General features: G+C 26.9%; 10 protein-coding genes across 10 annotated transcripts; 3 read left to right on the top strand and 7 right to left on the bottom strand.

Moving 5' to 3' along the window:
• Positions 1 to 10: 10 nt before the first annotated feature.
• PNEG_01903 (hypothetical protein) lies at positions 11 to 1,312 on the bottom strand (the record flags this gene model as incomplete). Its single annotated transcript, XM_007875687.1, has 3 exons — positions 11 to 744; positions 794 to 1,027; positions 1,081 to 1,312. 3 exons carry the CDS (start codon positions 1,310 to 1,312, stop codon positions 11 to 13), a joined length of 1,200 nt encoding a protein of 399 aa, XP_007873878.1.
• A 242-nt stretch (positions 1,313 to 1,554) lies between these two features.
• On the bottom strand, positions 1,555 to 2,625 carry PNEG_01902 (hypothetical protein; the record flags this gene model as incomplete). Its single annotated transcript, XM_007875686.1, has 6 exons — positions 1,555 to 1,600; positions 1,658 to 1,866; positions 1,912 to 2,288; positions 2,337 to 2,402; positions 2,450 to 2,525; positions 2,575 to 2,625. The coding sequence occupies 6 exons, from the start codon at positions 2,623 to 2,625 to the stop codon at positions 1,555 to 1,557; spliced, it is 825 nt and encodes a 274-aa protein (XP_007873877.1).
• A 203-nt stretch (positions 2,626 to 2,828) lies between these two features.
• PNEG_01901 (hypothetical protein) lies at positions 2,829 to 3,527 on the bottom strand. Its single transcript, XM_007875685.1, has 5 exons — positions 3,453 to 3,527; positions 3,317 to 3,408; positions 3,215 to 3,278; positions 2,887 to 3,166; positions 2,829 to 2,841 (listed from the first exon to the last, which is right to left on the bottom strand). The coding sequence occupies exons 1-5, from the start codon at positions 3,522 to 3,524 to the stop codon at positions 2,837 to 2,839; spliced, it is 513 nt and encodes a 170-aa protein (XP_007873876.1). The 5' UTR covers positions 3,525 to 3,527; the 3' UTR covers positions 2,829 to 2,836.
• A 1,072-nt stretch (positions 3,528 to 4,599) lies between these two features.
• PNEG_01900 (hypothetical protein) lies at positions 4,600 to 7,585 on the top strand (the record flags this gene model as incomplete). The annotated part of the gene is made up of 7 exons (XM_007875684.1): positions 4,600 to 4,669; positions 4,715 to 5,072; positions 5,118 to 5,822; positions 5,865 to 6,370; positions 6,413 to 6,625; positions 6,674 to 6,725; positions 6,771 to 7,585. The coding sequence occupies exons 1-7, from the start codon at positions 4,646 to 4,648 to the stop codon at positions 7,583 to 7,585; spliced, it is 2,673 nt and encodes an 890-aa protein (XP_007873875.1). The 5' UTR covers positions 4,600 to 4,645.
• Positions 7,586 to 7,870: 285 nt separating this feature from the next.
• On the bottom strand, positions 7,871 to 9,303 carry PNEG_01899 (mitogen-activated protein kinase 1; the record flags this gene model as incomplete). The annotated part of the gene is made up of 8 exons (XM_007875682.1): positions 7,871 to 7,950; positions 7,999 to 8,172; positions 8,214 to 8,444; positions 8,487 to 8,796; positions 8,841 to 8,912; positions 8,966 to 9,041; positions 9,088 to 9,150; positions 9,197 to 9,303. 8 exons carry the CDS (start codon positions 9,301 to 9,303, stop codon positions 7,871 to 7,873), a joined length of 1,113 nt encoding a protein of 370 aa, XP_007873873.1.
• Positions 9,304 to 9,543: 240 nt separating this feature from the next.
• On the bottom strand, positions 9,544 to 11,218 carry PNEG_01898 (tryptophan-tRNA ligase; the record flags this gene model as incomplete). Its single annotated transcript, XM_007875681.1, has 10 exons — positions 11,088 to 11,218; positions 10,876 to 11,042; positions 10,713 to 10,832; positions 10,625 to 10,671; positions 10,356 to 10,578; positions 10,190 to 10,313; positions 10,054 to 10,146; positions 9,929 to 10,009; positions 9,818 to 9,887; positions 9,544 to 9,773 (listed from the first exon to the last, which is right to left on the bottom strand). Exons 1-10 carry the CDS (start codon positions 11,172 to 11,174, stop codon positions 9,544 to 9,546), a joined length of 1,242 nt encoding a protein of 413 aa, XP_007873872.1. The 5' UTR covers positions 11,175 to 11,218.
• A 231-nt stretch (positions 11,219 to 11,449) lies between these two features.
• PNEG_01897 (hypothetical protein) lies at positions 11,450 to 12,237 on the top strand (the record flags this gene model as incomplete). Its single annotated transcript, XM_007875680.1, has 6 exons — positions 11,450 to 11,484; positions 11,536 to 11,583; positions 11,630 to 11,750; positions 11,806 to 11,960; positions 12,010 to 12,115; positions 12,160 to 12,237. The coding sequence occupies 6 exons, from the start codon at positions 11,450 to 11,452 to the stop codon at positions 12,235 to 12,237; spliced, it is 543 nt and encodes a 180-aa protein (XP_007873871.1).
• Positions 12,238 to 12,727: 490 nt separating this feature from the next.
• Positions 12,728 to 13,176, top strand: PNEG_01896 (hypothetical protein; the record flags this gene model as incomplete). The annotated part of the gene is made up of 2 exons (XM_007875679.1): positions 12,728 to 12,979; positions 13,024 to 13,176. 2 exons carry the CDS (start codon positions 12,728 to 12,730, stop codon positions 13,174 to 13,176), a joined length of 405 nt encoding a protein of 134 aa, XP_007873870.1.
• A 19-nt stretch (positions 13,177 to 13,195) lies between these two features.
• Positions 13,196 to 13,960, bottom strand: PNEG_01895 (hypothetical protein; the record flags this gene model as incomplete). Its single annotated transcript, XM_007875678.1, has 2 exons — positions 13,196 to 13,698; positions 13,748 to 13,960. 2 exons carry the CDS (start codon positions 13,958 to 13,960, stop codon positions 13,207 to 13,209), a joined length of 705 nt encoding a protein of 234 aa, XP_007873869.1. The 3' UTR covers positions 13,196 to 13,206.
• Positions 13,961 to 14,026: 66 nt separating this feature from the next.
• Positions 14,027 to 15,236, bottom strand: PNEG_01894 (hypothetical protein; the record flags this gene model as incomplete). The annotated part of the gene is made up of 6 exons (XM_007875677.2): positions 14,027 to 14,224; positions 14,275 to 14,559; positions 14,608 to 14,763; positions 14,810 to 14,855; positions 14,900 to 15,004; positions 15,058 to 15,236. 6 exons carry the CDS (start codon positions 15,234 to 15,236, stop codon positions 14,027 to 14,029), a joined length of 969 nt encoding a protein of 322 aa, XP_007873868.1.
• Positions 15,237 to 15,331: the final 95 nt, after the last annotated feature.

The following is a 15,331-nucleotide window of genomic DNA, read 5'->3' as shown; positions in this document are numbered from 1 at the left end:
ATATTTGAGGCTATTCTGACTTTTTTAATCTATTAACAGCTATATTTTGATCAACTGTTTTATAATATAAAAATGGAGTTGTTTGTGTTTTTAAAAAAAGATCATTTAAATTATACTTTTTAATATCTGATCTTTTTGTTTCGTATTTATAACTAGAGTTGTTTTGAAATGATCTTTCTATTTTTTGATTTAAAGCTACAAATTTTTTATTAAGCACCTTTTTTTTAACTTCTGATAAATTAGCTACTCCATTCACACCATAAATAACCTCCCATTTAGTATCTCGAGGACTTTGTTCTTCTATATTAATCCATTCATTTACTTTATCTTCTGGAACATAATCTGCCCATAAAGGTTGCCTTCCTTTCTCATAAGGCCAAATGGATTTGTGCAAAACATCACGAACTCTTTTTGCATGATCAACATCTGTAAATACAATAAACGCATGTGTTTTAAGATTATTCATCCAAAATTGTTTAAATATATTATCATTTATGTCATCTACCCCCTTAATAATATCTAATAAATAAGATTTAAATTGAGATGCTTGCAGAGGCCGAGTAAAATCACGTATATAAACCGCACTTGTTAATTTATGTATAGGTTCTGATATTTTTTCTGTTTTATTTAAAGTATCATTATGCGTATTATTAGAACTTTTAGTTTCTATAGATTTTTCTACTGATAAATTTGAGTTTAATTCTTCTGAATTCTCTTTAATTTTTTTTATTGCTTTATTTGTTTCTTTTAATAACCTTAGTTATAAAAACATAATTTTAAAAATATATTATACCGTCATTTAAATGTTCCAGACCTCTTTTTAATGACATACTACATATTTTTTCTTCATTCTTTAATAATATTTCATTATTTATATTTCTTTTTATTTCATTCTTCAATTCTTCATTTTCTTCTTTTTTATTCAAATAAATAGAAGATACATCTTTATCAACTTCCTCTATATTCTTTTGATCTTTTTCTTCTTTAATAAGTTCTTTGACTTCTTTATCTTCTATTATAAACATATCTAATAATAATATTTTTAATATTTTTTTTTTCAAAAATTTTAGATAAATTTACCATTCTTTCCAGCTTTTTTAGGACTTTTTATAGCCTGACTATCAGATTCATTATTAATCTTTTCATTTACTGATATCTTTGTTGAATTATTATCCAAAAATGTGGTACATCCCTCTTCATTTAAAGCCTTTTCAAGACGATCTATAAGATCCTTCTTAAGTCCTGTTCTTGAAAGACCTCGTTTTCCAAGTTCTTCTTTTAATTCTGATACTTTTAATAATGATAAGTTCATTGTTTTTGATAAGATAGAAATTTTGAATAAGAATGTTATTTTCTACGTATAAAAGGTGTAAAGATTTCTTAGAAATAAGTATTTAATAATAAAAGTTAATAAAAGCAGAATTATAAAAACTGTTATTTATTAATTATGAAAAATAAAGTTAAATTGTGTATAGAGCTACATTTAAGTCAACGTTAGGAAATTATTTAGTTTTAGATAAATAAAGATCAAGTTAAATTGAAAAGAATAAAGATTTATAGTATACTACCAACAATATGTGAACCAACAGCAGCACCAGCTCTAATTATATATGTTAATTTTATTAGAAAAAAAGAAGGAAGATCACATTATTCTTACCCAAAGACAGCCGCATTACCGAATTTCTTTCCTACATTAGAAATGGCTTTTTTTTCAGGGTTATATTGCTGTGTTTGTGGTTGAGAAGGTTGTTGATATCCATAATACCCTTTTTGAGAATAATTTTGTTCTTTTTGAGATCCATGCTCTTGAGATGATAAATGTGACAAAGTAACCCTTTCATTAACTGTAAAGGGTTGTATTTTTTTCTAAATTTATTAAACTATCAGATAAAAAATATAAAATAAATATACCACATGATTAGCTGGAAAAATTCCCTCTTTACCATTACATATACCTCTCCACCAATCCTCATTAACATATTCCAAAACATTAATTTTATCTCCAACTTTTAATGTAAGATCATCATCATCTTCCCCTTCATAATCATACAAAGCTTCTGCTTGAAAAATTCCAGTAACGTTCGCTTTCTTTGGAACTGATGGTAAAGGAGCTCTCGCTATATGATTATTTTCTTGTGCTTGTTTAACCTGAGGTGGCGATGATATTGTAGCAACATTCACATTTTGTTGAAATTTAGATGTAATTTCTGCAACGTTTGATCCAATACTAGTTCTTGAACATAAAACCTTAGAATTCTCTTCTCTTTGAGGATAAAGGTGTTGATTATCTCAAAATTCCATTAATTTTAAGATACTTATTTTACTCAAAAACATACTTTGAATCACATTTTGACTGCATGAAACTTCTTTGCGTTCTGAATAATTCTGAGACGGAAAATAACCTTTTCTATTCAATAAAAACTTAAAATATATCTTAAGGGATCTTTACGTCGAGGTATTTTGCTTATTACTTCTTCATATATTGCTTCTGTAATGACCCCGCAATCCACAAGAAACCCAAGATCCTAATAATAAACACTTAAAAATATTCTTAAATAATGCCTTTAAATATACATTATAAATAGACCCAAGAATCCGGTTAATATACGCCGGATTATCCCTCATTTTCTTAAGTATGTGGTCAATGTTGATACGGGAGACGTCAAAATTCTAAGACAAAAGATCAAGATTAGATAAAAGATATAAAAGAAATAAACTAAAAATATATATAAAAATATATAAATATATATAAAAATAAATAAGATAAGATATATTTTATAAAGATGAAGATCTTATTTGAAGGAAAAAAATAAGATTTATATATGTTGAGATAAATTTAATCTTAATAAGTTATTAAATATTTTTAAAAAAAAAAGAATATAATACTTAGCCCAGCAACATATCCATATTGACGAGTATTGGTCATGTTTTTAGCCTTATTAAGTTGTTCCTCAGTGAAATGGATTTTTCTGCTAGTTGCGAGTTTCGGACCTAAAGCAGGTACATGAAAACTAAGATTTTGAACAGCATATCGAGACAATGAATGAATACATTGAAGAACTTGGTATGTATTTTTTCGTTCATATAAGTCAATAGTTTGAAATAAGTCATAATTAGGGACACCAAGTTTTTGAACAAATTCAAGGAATGCTGCAATATTTTCCATCTATAATTAATGAATTATAGAACACCAATATAAATTTCAATATATAACCTTTACAAATGGCATGCTTGAAACCTTATAACGAATCTGACATGGTCCAATAGCGTTTGCAACTCTTTAATTAATTTTTATTAAAAAAAATAAAAATAATACTTGCACAAAATAACACCATCATGCAAATTATCAATCAAATCTTTGTTAGGATCAAGTTTTTCATTAATAACTTCTTCAATCCAATTTCTTGCCTAGAAAATTCAATTTTTCTTTATATAAATATTTAACAAAATACTTCTAACTCAAACGTAGGATTGGAACGGGCTTTTTCCTCCATTTTTTTTCGTAGAGATCTATCAAGAGACATCTTTTTATACAATTCTTGTACTTTTAATCTTCAATTTATCTTTAATTAGTGAATTTTTAAATTCTTATGAATTTCAAACTCAATGTTTTGATATCTTACGATTCGTACCGATTTACACAAAAAAAAGTTATATAAACAAATTCAAGAAAAATCTATAAATTCTTACTTTAAAAATATTTCTATTATTTATTTTTTTTAAAAAAAATTATTTAAAAATATTCAACTTTTAAACCTCTTTTATTCCGATATTTTTAAAGGTTGATTTCAAATATCAAGTTAAATATTTTTTTTCATTATATATTAATAGATATTATTATTTACTTTGTTTTATAAATGGATTAATCAAATATTAAATATTCCTATAAAATATATTAATTTTTAATTCTTTTAAAAAAAATTCAATCATTTTTTATTATAAAAATATTCTAAAAAAGTATTATTTTAATATTTTATATTTAAATAATATTTAAAACATATTTTTCTTAAAACATACTTTGTTTTCAGAATATATTAGATTATAATTACATTAAAAAACCTGTTAAATCTTAATTTTTACATAATACTCGATATAATTTTAGCATACTTATCGACGTATTCTGCAACATATATTTTTTTATACAAAATTTATGCAATTATATATAAAGCTTTATATAATTATACATTAATTTTTTTTATTGTATTATATAAAATTCTTTTTTTTTTAAAAAAATAAAAATATTCTTCCTATTAAAAGATTATAGTGTCATTTTTATCAAGTCGATATAAATTTAAAGAAAAATCAACCAGATTTAAATAAAAACTATTAATTATTCATCAAATTTATAAGATTTTTAACCTCAACTCTATAGAAACTTTTTTAATTTAATATTGTTTATTAAAAATAACATTTGTCTTTCAAATTTTCTTAAATATTTTATATATCCTTTAATATTAATAAAAAAAATATATAATTTTCTAACTGATCCTGTTATTTTTAATAATTTCATCATTCTATTATATTTTTTATTTTTTTTTTTATTTTTTTCAACAATAATTTGACACGTCTTTCAAGATGTCAATCGACCTGTCAACCAACAAAAAGTTAAAATGACATTAAAATTTCATATTTTTTTTTAATAATTATGACAGAATTAGAGACAATTGAGGTTTCATAATATCTAATAAGTTATATATGATTCATTTATGTTCAGGTTCAAGCTCGGGATCTTTTGTTACGTTGGATTTATATACCTGATAATGAAACTCTTTCATGGCAATTGAAACCACATAAAAAGTCAATAAGATATGGAATATGTAAAAGAACTAAGGAATTGAATGTGTCTATGCGAGGTGAAACAGAATTGTGTTTATTAGGAGCAAGTTCATATACATCCCATTGTCGTTTATCAAAACATCGTAAATGTTGTAAGAATAGGACGCTTAAGGAACGATTAGAAAAAGCGGGATTAACGGAAGTTGTTTCATTTATGCGATGCAAGGCAAATGTTTTAGAAAAAGGGACATATCATGTGGGACCGAATAATGGAGGACATTTTGCTCTTGTTTTTGGTAATATTAAAATGTATTTGAGAGATTCTTCTTATAATGTATGAGATAATACATTTTCTAAGCAGACGTCTAAGATTATTACATATGTTTTGAATGCATGTTTGATGCCGCTTCAAGTTTTGTCGTTTCAAAATACATCACTACAGTCTATAGTGGAAGTTGATCCGTCAACGATTTATTCTGGTGTCTTATTGAAAAAAAAGAGAAGCAGACTTCAAGGATGGGCTCGGAGATATTTTACATTGAATATAGCTACAGCCGTACTGTCATATACGGGATCGTCGAGCCAATCAATTCTTCGAGGTATTATTCCTCTTTCAATTGCAGCAGTTAGTGTCAATCCAAAATTAAGATGCATCAATATTGATTCTGGAGCGGAAATATGGCATCTTCGTGTATTATCAGATAAAGATTGGATTGGCTGGTGCCGAGCTATTGAAAAAGCCGCAAAAAATTGCAATAGTAAGCACATAGAACAGCAAAGTATTCTTGATACAGATACGATTTTATCTTCAAGTCAACATGAAAGCTTAAATCGTCAACTTTGGTCTAAAGTTGAAAATCTTGTTAACAAGATTGGTATTCTTAAAGTTGAAATAGACAAAATGATGCAGCAACGAAATGACGATACAATGGGATTTTTTGATACTAAAGTTCAACATGATTCATCAAATATAAATGATATTAATCAAAATTCTACTTCTCTGGTATCTTTAAAACGAAAAAAAATTATCCTGCCATCAAGCATAGGTAATCTTAATTTATATAATTAACATTTTCTAATATCTTAAGATGGACTATCATTTGATATGAAATTGTCACCATTTCAAATTGAATTAATAAGTTCTGAACTTGGAAACATCTCGAATCAATTTAAATCACTATTGTCAGAGCATAATGTTTTAAGCCAGCATGCATCATATATATCTGCATTGAAAACGCCTGAAATTTCTATAGATTTTATTAGCTCACGAACTAGCATGGATACAACATTTACAGGAGAGTCATGGTTTGATGCAGAAGAAATACCGGATAATATTAAACCATATTTGTTAATTAATAGCGATTCTGAAGGTGCTATTACTGATGAATTAACAGCAGACGAAGACGATAATAAAATGTCTAATATATCTCAAGTTTCTTCTATTAGAAGATTATCACATAACAAAAATATAGAGCGAAACAAAAGTAAACGGGTGTTATATCCTTTAACTTATTCAGTCCAGGTTAATCGAAGGGACAATATTCCTCCAATTACAGTTTCACCTCCAAGTCTTTTTTCTTTTTTAAGGAAAAATGTATGTTTTCTTGAAATTATGTGATTTATACTTATTTTTTAGGTTGGAAAAGATCTTTCTAGTATCACTATGCCTGTAATAGCAAACGAGCCTTTAAATCTTCTTCAAAGAGCAGCAGAAGATTTAGAATATTCAGAATTGATTGATCAAGCCATTAACAAGCCCAAAAAAGATGGAGAACGGATTCTTTATATTGCTGCCTTTGCAATTAGTTCATTCTCTAACATGCGTTGTAAGGAGCGTTTGATTAGAAAGGTAAATAATGGATAATAAATTAATTGATTTTATTCTAACGTTTTCTAGCCATTTAGTCCTTTGTTAGGAGAGACTTTTGAGCTTGTTAGGGAAGATAAAGGTATATTGGCAATATTTAGTCATTGACATATTTTAATTAGAATAGGTTTTAGATTTTTAGCGGAAAAGGTTTCTCATCGACCTGTAGTAATTGCGTGTCATGCTGAATCAACTTCTTGGACATTTTCTCATTCTCCTAAGCCGAAGCAACGTTTTTGGGGGAAGAGTGCTGAATTGATTACTGATGGATCTGTTCTTATCAAGTTAATCACGGGAGATATATACATATATCGAAAACCTGCTGTATTTCTTCGAAATGTTGCATTTGGAGAAAAATATGTGGAGCCTTCTGGACATATGACTATTTTAAATATTTCTACAGGCGAAAAGGCAGTAATATCATTTAAACCAGGAAAAATGTTTTCAGGACGGAGTGAAGAATTATTTGTTCAAGCATATAGCGGCTCTGGAACTCTTCAACCTTTGTCAATTACAGGTTTTTGGACTCACTCATTAGTCTTGAAAAGAACTGGTACAAATTTCAAAGAAGTTATATGGAATGTAGGTTCATTAGTTGAGGATCCCTCATCTCATTGCGGATTTACTAAATTTGCGGCTTCCCTCAACGAAATAACATCCATGGAAGAAGGATTAATTCCAAATACTGATACTAGGCTAAGAAAAGATCAAAGAAATAGAGAAGATGGGAATATAGAGGAAGCAGAAAAGATAAAATCTCATCTAGAGGAAAAACAAAGGCAAAGAAGAAAGAAAATGGAGTCAGAAAATATTGAATGGAAACCTAGATGGTTTGACCAAGCTAAAAATCAAGACCCTTGTTGGATTATTAAAACAGGAAATGATAGTTATTGGATTCAACGAGAAAAGCAAACGTGGACAAAAATACCAGAGCTCTGGTGAATATAATCCAATCTTACAAATTAACTTCTATCAATTTTATGCTTAATACTATCTATAGATGCTACATTTTTGTCTATTAAAATATTGAATATATTAAGACTTAGGAATAACTATCTATTCAAATGATTTATATCTAGATATTATATTTTTAAGATCATTATCAATTGTAACAATCAAACTCATCAAATTATTATTACTAAATAATATTTTTATTTATGTATAAAATCATTAACATAAAGCGTATTGCATTTTATAAATATTTTCTAAGTGACGTTTGTATTAAAATTATGTATAAGATATAGAATGATACAATTTTTGGTTCCCTGTTAATTCTTTAAATCTTAAAACTTCGTTTATTATCATTTCTAGTAAAAAGGTTAATTAATAAATTATTTATTTTATGAATGTGTCACGTTTTATTTCCTCAATGCTATCTATTGCCTCAAATCCAAAATCAAACTGTTCAGAACAAATAGGTTCTTTTTTTGGATCATGCCAAATAATAAGATAAGGATGTTCTAGAGCCTTTTCACATGAAATACGATCACATGGATCAAATGTAAGTAAACAATTGAGAAGATCCAATGCTTTAATTGTTAAAAAATATTAAGTTTATGAAAAATTTTACCTTCTGGATTAGCGTATGGAAATATTTTTGAATAAGGCATTTTTGGTAGAATAGGTAAACTTCTAATATAGTTTTGAGCGGATGCACTTTTTATTTTAGATATAATATTTTCATTTGGAGTACCAAGAATGCAGAAAATTTGATTTAATTGATCAACATAATTACTTCCTTTGAAAAATGGTTTTCTTCCCAGAAGCTCTGCCAAAATACATCCAACAGACCAAAGGTCAACTATTTTTTTCAGAGTTATATCATATATTATCAAGAACATACTAGCTTTACTATAACTTTGAAAACTAAGCATAACCTCTGGAGCTCGATACCATCTTGTAGTAACATATTCAGTCATATACTCAGTACCTTGCCCCTGATTTACAGACATACCTCTAGATAGACCAAAATCACATATTTTCAATTTACAATCTGCATTAATTAAAAGATTACTAGGCTTTAGGTCACGATGAAGAACATTAGCTGAATGAATATATTTTAAACCGCAAAGAATTTGATATATAAACGATTGAAAATGTGCATCTGTTAATGGTTGATCTGATCTTATAATACTATTTAAATTAGCCTGCATCTAAACTTCATCAATATTCAAATATCTATCAATTATATAAATACAAGTTCTTCATAAAGATAAAGCTCATTAAATTTGCAAGGATCAACAATATCCATGTCGTAAAGCATAGTTATCTGTTTATACTCAGTTCATATGTTTATTTTTTCAATTAAAAGCTGTTTTGTACATTTTTATGATTTCTAAAATGTTGAAGCAACATAATTTCACGTAAAGCTCTTTTTGCAAGCATTTTTTTAGAAAATCTTTTTAAAACTTAATAATATCTATATTTTTATCTGTTTTTCATACATATTTGTTATTTTTTTAATAGCAACTTTGTTATTATCATCATTCTCTATATTTTTTGCAGAGCTAATAACTTAATTCAAAAAAAAAAGAAATAAGGTAATAGTCCTACCAAACAACACCATATGAACCTTTTCCGAGGCCTTTTATGACTTCATAGCCTTTTTGAAGCACAAATTCTTGGCCCATAACATTAAAAACAGAATGTTTAGTATCCATCAATAATAGTATTAAATTAATCAGAAAAAATGCATTATTTTATAATAAAATATGTATATTAAGAAAATATAATTAAAATATGGTTAATTCAGTGTTTCTTCCCTACAAAAATGTCCTCTTTAGACGTATTTATAGCTGAAGCGTCTTATCAAGACGTTAGAAATTGATAAAAGATAAAATATATAAAAAAAAAGAAAAAATAAAAAAGTTTAATATATTTTTAATTTTTTTAAGGTGACTTCATGTAGATTTCAGTTTTTTATTCGAATCCAAAAAGAGAGAAAGTGTATGATCAGTAACCAATTGAAGTCTCTCTTGAAATTCAGCAACAAATTTTTGTAAAACATTAATTGTAATTGCTTTAAGTTCTCCTGTAGAGATCTTTCCAGAAGAATAGTCATTTCTTATTTGTTCAAGTTGGTCGTCATCTTCCAAAAAATATTTGAGATAAGTAAATGATACATCTATGTCTAAAAAAATAAAAATAATAAATCAATAAGACGAAAATTTTTACCTGGATTTCCTCCTACTAATCTATGTTCTTCTAATGTTGCACCTCCACCTGAAAAGGCATGTTTATTAATCTAAATTGGTAAATTAAAAAATAATAAAATCAAAAAAAGACCTTATTTTTGATTTGAGATGGTGTATCAGAGACATAAATAGCAGTATTTTCATCTGATGCACTCATTTTTGTACCATGACCCTAAAGAAAATTTTAGAATCTAAACAAAAAATAAAAAATAATACCTGAAGTGCAGGAAAAAATCTAGTATGTATCAAGGATGGTTTCAAATAGCCAAGTCTATCAGCAACATCTCTCGTAAGACGGAAATAAGGATCCTACAACAATAAATAAATATTTAAGTTATTATTAATAATCTACTTGATCAATTGCCATAGGAATCAAACATGGAATATCTGTCCGTTTACCAAAAATGCTTGGAAATGAATTAGAAAAACTAGGGGCTGCCTGAATAGAAACAAAACTATATTTTCCAATAGAATCCCTTAATATATCTTAAAAAAATATTATATACAGATAATCTTACTCTTCCTTAAATCCAAAGGTAGCTTTACATTTATTATACGTTATATATTTTGAAACCCGAACAACATTTTCATAAAAAGAACCTGAAACAAATTCTGTATCAAGAAATATTAATGTTTTTTCTGGATTAAAACCACATGCAATAATATCCTTTGCATTTTCTCTAGCAAATCGACGTGTATCTTCCAGTTTTAATTCCTGTCTGAAAAGATATTTCTCATCATCTTTTTTTAATATCAGTTATAAACTAATCCCTTTCATTATATTTACCTGTAAGTTGAATAATTACAGGAACATCAAAAACATCTTGAAGCCATCTAAATCCTTAATCTTTTTTATATAAAAATATTAAATATACTTGCAAAACAAAAACGGAACCATATGACCTAAATGCATACTCGAACTACTTGGTCCTCTACCTGTATATATATAAAATGGCTCTTTTTTTTCATATTGATCAAGAATATTGGAAAAATCACTATAACTGTCAAAAAAAAAAATTCTCCATCTAATAATTTAACCGATGAGAAAAAACAATCCCCCTTCTAAGGAAAACATGCAGTTTTTGACCTATTAATCTCTCAAATCTTTCCAAAAGTGCTTCATCTAAATATTTTGTCCCAAACTTTTCTATAAGCCGGTCATAATCAATTCCTTCTGTTCTACCGTCCACAACCCTTCCTTCTACCTATTGAAATATTAATAAACTTCCTGTTTCTTCCTTATTATAAACCTTCCATGGAGTAATAACTTGATCTTTAGATTCCTCAATAGTTGACTCATCTTTTAAATTTAAACAAGAAATATTTAGATCTTCCATCTCTAGGAAAATAGTTTTATTCCTTTTCTAAGAGTTTCTTTTGTTTTTTCCTTATTTTTATAAGAAATTATATATTTTTTAAAAAATTGACGTTTATATTTTTTTAAATTTTTTTTTAAGAAAAAAGCCATTAAGAATAGAGATTTTTTTCTGATTTATTAGTTTCTTCTTGTTTTAAATGAAAGGGTTTATCTTATTTCAAAAAGAGCTGCTTTTTTTCTTAATTTAATGGCTGAAATATGTAAAAATTAGAAAAATAGTATTTTGTCTTAATAATGGTCAAATTTTATAAAAGTAGCTATTATTACGAGTACATTTCGTCCAGAAAATATGCTTAATATTCATTATTGATATTTTTTAGGTATTCTTGGCCTATTGTGACACTAGCTTGGTTTTTAAGATATCCTAAGTATTTTTTTAAGAAAAAAGGTTATATTATCTTATTAAAGATATAGTCCTTATTCAAAACATGTTGTATCAGTAGATGTTGTTGATCGTTATGTTGATAATCAAGGTTGTCTTCGAACAACTCGTTTAATTTTGAAAGATGGGAAATTACCTAAGTGGGGAGCAAAAGTTAGTTTAATTATATATTTTATGCATTTTATATATTGATGTTAATTGTTTCAAGCTCTTTAAGATTTCTCAGAGTTATATTCTTGAAGATTCTATAGTTAATCTTGAATCAAATGAAATGCATACATTTATTCGTAATCTTGATCATACAAAAGTCATGAAAGTGGTTGAAAACCAAACATATTCTGTTTCTCATAACAATTCATGCCAGTAAATTCTATTAATTTATTTGTATGGACGCTAAATTTATAAAAAATAGAACATTTGTAAATGTTACAGCACAAATTAAAAGTTCATTTGGCTGGGGTTTTACAAATAAAATTGAGAAGTTTGGAGTAATTAAATTTTCTAAAAATCTTATAAATGTATTTATTTAATATTATAATTCTTTTCATTCTAACTTTTTTAGAGTCGGGCAGGTATGACACATGTTTTAAAGGTTCTCCGTGATAATGGATGGGCAAAACATAATAATATGTTTGTTTGATGCTATTGTAACGTGACTAATATTTTGTTTTTTATCTGCAATTTACATATATATTTATTGTTAGTCTTTTACACTAATTATCTTAAAAGGAATGTTTCAAAAATTAAAATTATCTTTTTGAAGAATGAAGATGGGTCTTTCAAACACATATATAGTTATACAGAATAACTATATTTTTTATATATGATCTTATTTTAGAAAGTTTTGTAAAAAAATTATCGAGATATATTTATTGAAGGAAAATATTATAAAATGTATAATATTTCTGTGCAAATATTTTCAAGACGACAAGTTGTTAATTCCTTATTCCGAAACTATTTTAAATGTTTAGCCAGAAACTTAAGTAGATTTTATAAAGAAATACATATGTTTTTGTTTTTTAATTATTATAAAAGAAAGTAAAATCAAAATTATTGTAAAAAGATTCTTATACTTTATAAATAGCGCTTTTGAAAGGTTTATATTTCGTAAATATTTGCCTTATAGATCAATGCATCATTCATTTTTTTTTAAAAATATTCAATGGCAACATCGGTATTTGCATTGGCAAGCATCTTCAAAACATACGCTATCAGTGTTTTTGTCTTCTAGTAATCATGGCGAATCTATAGAAACTATGAAAGCTCGTCTTCTTTATCAAAGTCGTAAAAGAGGTATTTTAGAGACAGATTTGTTATTGTCCACATTTGCAAAAAAATATTTGCCATTATTTAAAAGAGAAGAACTTGAAACATATGACAAGGTATTAATTCTGTATATATTAGACCTCATTTTACCAAAAAATAGCTCTTGAAAGAATCTGATTTGGATATTTATTCATGGATTATTGGAAAAGCGGAAACACCTGATAGATGGAATAAAAATAGTCTTTTCCTTACTCTTAAATCACACTGTCAAGATAAGACTGTACTCATTCGAAGAATGCCAGATCTTACTTGAAAATATATCATTAAAATAATTTGACATATATTAATTGTTACATAAAATACCTTGAAAACATCCACGTAAAGAATTAAATAATAAAAGACGTTCTCCATCTATAAGATCATATATTTGAATGGAATGTTCTACTATGTATTTTTTTTGCAATAATGTTTCTCTCATAATACCTGGAAGACAACCCTCTTTTAAAGAAGGTGTAATCCATTGATGATTTCGAAAAAAAGCGACATTGCAAATACTTCCTTCCATAACATATCCATATCGATTATATAACAATACTTCCATTTCTTTGTCTATTTTTAACCGTTTTCTTGCAGCTTCATAAGGATCTCTGTAAGTCGTTTTGTGACAAAAAAATGGACGTAATGTATCATCCATTGGAATTGTATCTAAATATACCCTCCATGGCTTATCCATCTTCCAGCCATTCTTAGAAAATATACCAAAAAGATTTCCTGAAGATATAAAAGGTGATACTTGAATATCTATAGTACCATTCTGAGCAACTGTTAAACGAACCTATATAAAATAAACAAACATAAAACTAATTATTTATATACAAAACCACCCTTGAAGATCCTAAACTACGTACTGAATCCCATAATTTTTCTTCAACTTGTTTAATATCAATAGTTTTCCATCCAAAATATATAGACGCTTTAATTAAACGCTGAAGATGTTTTTCTAATAAAAAAAAATCACTTCCATTATAAAAGATTGTTTCTAAAAGCGCCCATTCCTTTCCTTGTGTTATATCTTTTAATTTACTTATTTCCTCCATTTTAATAAATTTTAAATATTCGATGTTAACTTTAAAACATGTGAATGTATATAATATTTTATAAAACTACTTTTTAGATATTATTTCTGAGTAAATTTTATCTTGAACAGAAGGTGATAACAATGCTGCAGCATCTTCATATATCATAGATGCTTCATAACCAAGAAGAATCATTTTTTCATTAATTATAATTTTACGAGCAGCTAGTACCTTAATAATATTACACACACGAGCTATTTCATGTAAAATATATGGTTCAATATCCTATAGAAAATGTTAATATTTTTCTAATGATAATATCCTAATAAACTAACATCATTAATATTTGAATAAATTGTTTCAGATGCTTCTTCTTCTAATCGTGTAATACTAACTCCTTCCTTTCCTAAAGAAATTTCTACATGCTTACTCACCCATATATATCCATTCGTCCCTAAAATTACATCTGTTCCATTTGGTAAATTATATATATGAACATTTGACCTCATAATTAAATTGGACGGCACTTGTATAAATAAACCATTACGAAGTTTACCGTATTTAAGAGATCTTGTATGTAATGATACTCCACCGTCTGAATAAAATGTCTGCACTTCTGCCTGTAGAAAAAGTCGTCATTTTAAATACAAAATAATCAAATATAATACAACTAATAAATCCCCTTCAGAAAAAAACGTCCGCATCTGTAGTTCATCTGTTTCTGACTTTCTTCTCAAAATCCCCCCTGGGAGATTTATAGATGATAACATAAGGTCTGCATCTTGTTTTGATCCAATATCAACTTTCCAACGTTTATGACCAACCTATAAAAAATAGGACTCTTTTATAAACAAACAACTCCATTTATACTTTAACAATCTTTCCAACTACTAAGTCCCCTATCTCTGGAAGATATCTATCTCATTATTTTCTATTTTCTTCTTTAAAAAATAGAGATACCTTGATCTCAATGGTTTTACTGAAATAAGCTTATTTACACGCTGAACTGTCCCTGCAACTGATCCATATACTATATTCTTATCATCTGTATATGTTCCATGCCCTCTGCGTGAAAAATATGTTAAATAATTTATCAAATATTCAATTTTTTAAAAAACCTCATAAATTGAGGATCATCCGTAATAAATTCTCCTGGTGTAACTATTTTTGAGCGGGGAAAAGGACGAATCACTGAACTACCCAATAAATTCTCTCTAAAATGCCTATTTTCATTGTTATTTTCCTGATCTATGTTAAAAATTTTCAAGTTTTCTGGGCTTTTTATAAATTCGATCATAATCTTGATGTTAGATTTGAAGGCATGATGAAATATAAATAAATCTAAATATACATTAAAAACAAAGAAAAAGTTGGTAAAACATAAAAAAAATT

This window comes from Pneumocystis murina (assembly GCF_000349005.2).
Source record: "Pneumocystis murina B123 chromosome Unknown supercont1.9, whole genome shotgun sequence".
Classification (NCBI taxonomy): Eukaryota; Fungi; Ascomycota; class Pneumocystomycetes; order Pneumocystales; family Pneumocystaceae; genus Pneumocystis; species Pneumocystis murina.
The sequence above is the reverse complement of the archived record's forward strand: the minus strand, read 5'-3'. Positions and strand labels throughout refer to the sequence as shown.

Excerpts from the sequence above, each read along its gene's own strand:
- PNEG_01901 (XM_007875685.1), bottom strand. The coding sequence starts at position 3,524 with ATGTCTCTTGATAGATCTCTACGAAAAAAAATGGAGGAAAAAGCCCGT. Across the intron at positions 3,409-3,452 it reads ATCCTACGTTTGAGTTAGAA|GCAAGAAATTGGATTGAAGA; the intron begins GTATTTTGTTAA and ends TGAATTTTCTAG. Across the intron at positions 3,167-3,214 it reads CAAGCATGCCATTTGTAAAG|ATGGAAAATATTGCAGCATT; the intron begins GTTATATATTGA and ends CATTAATTATAG.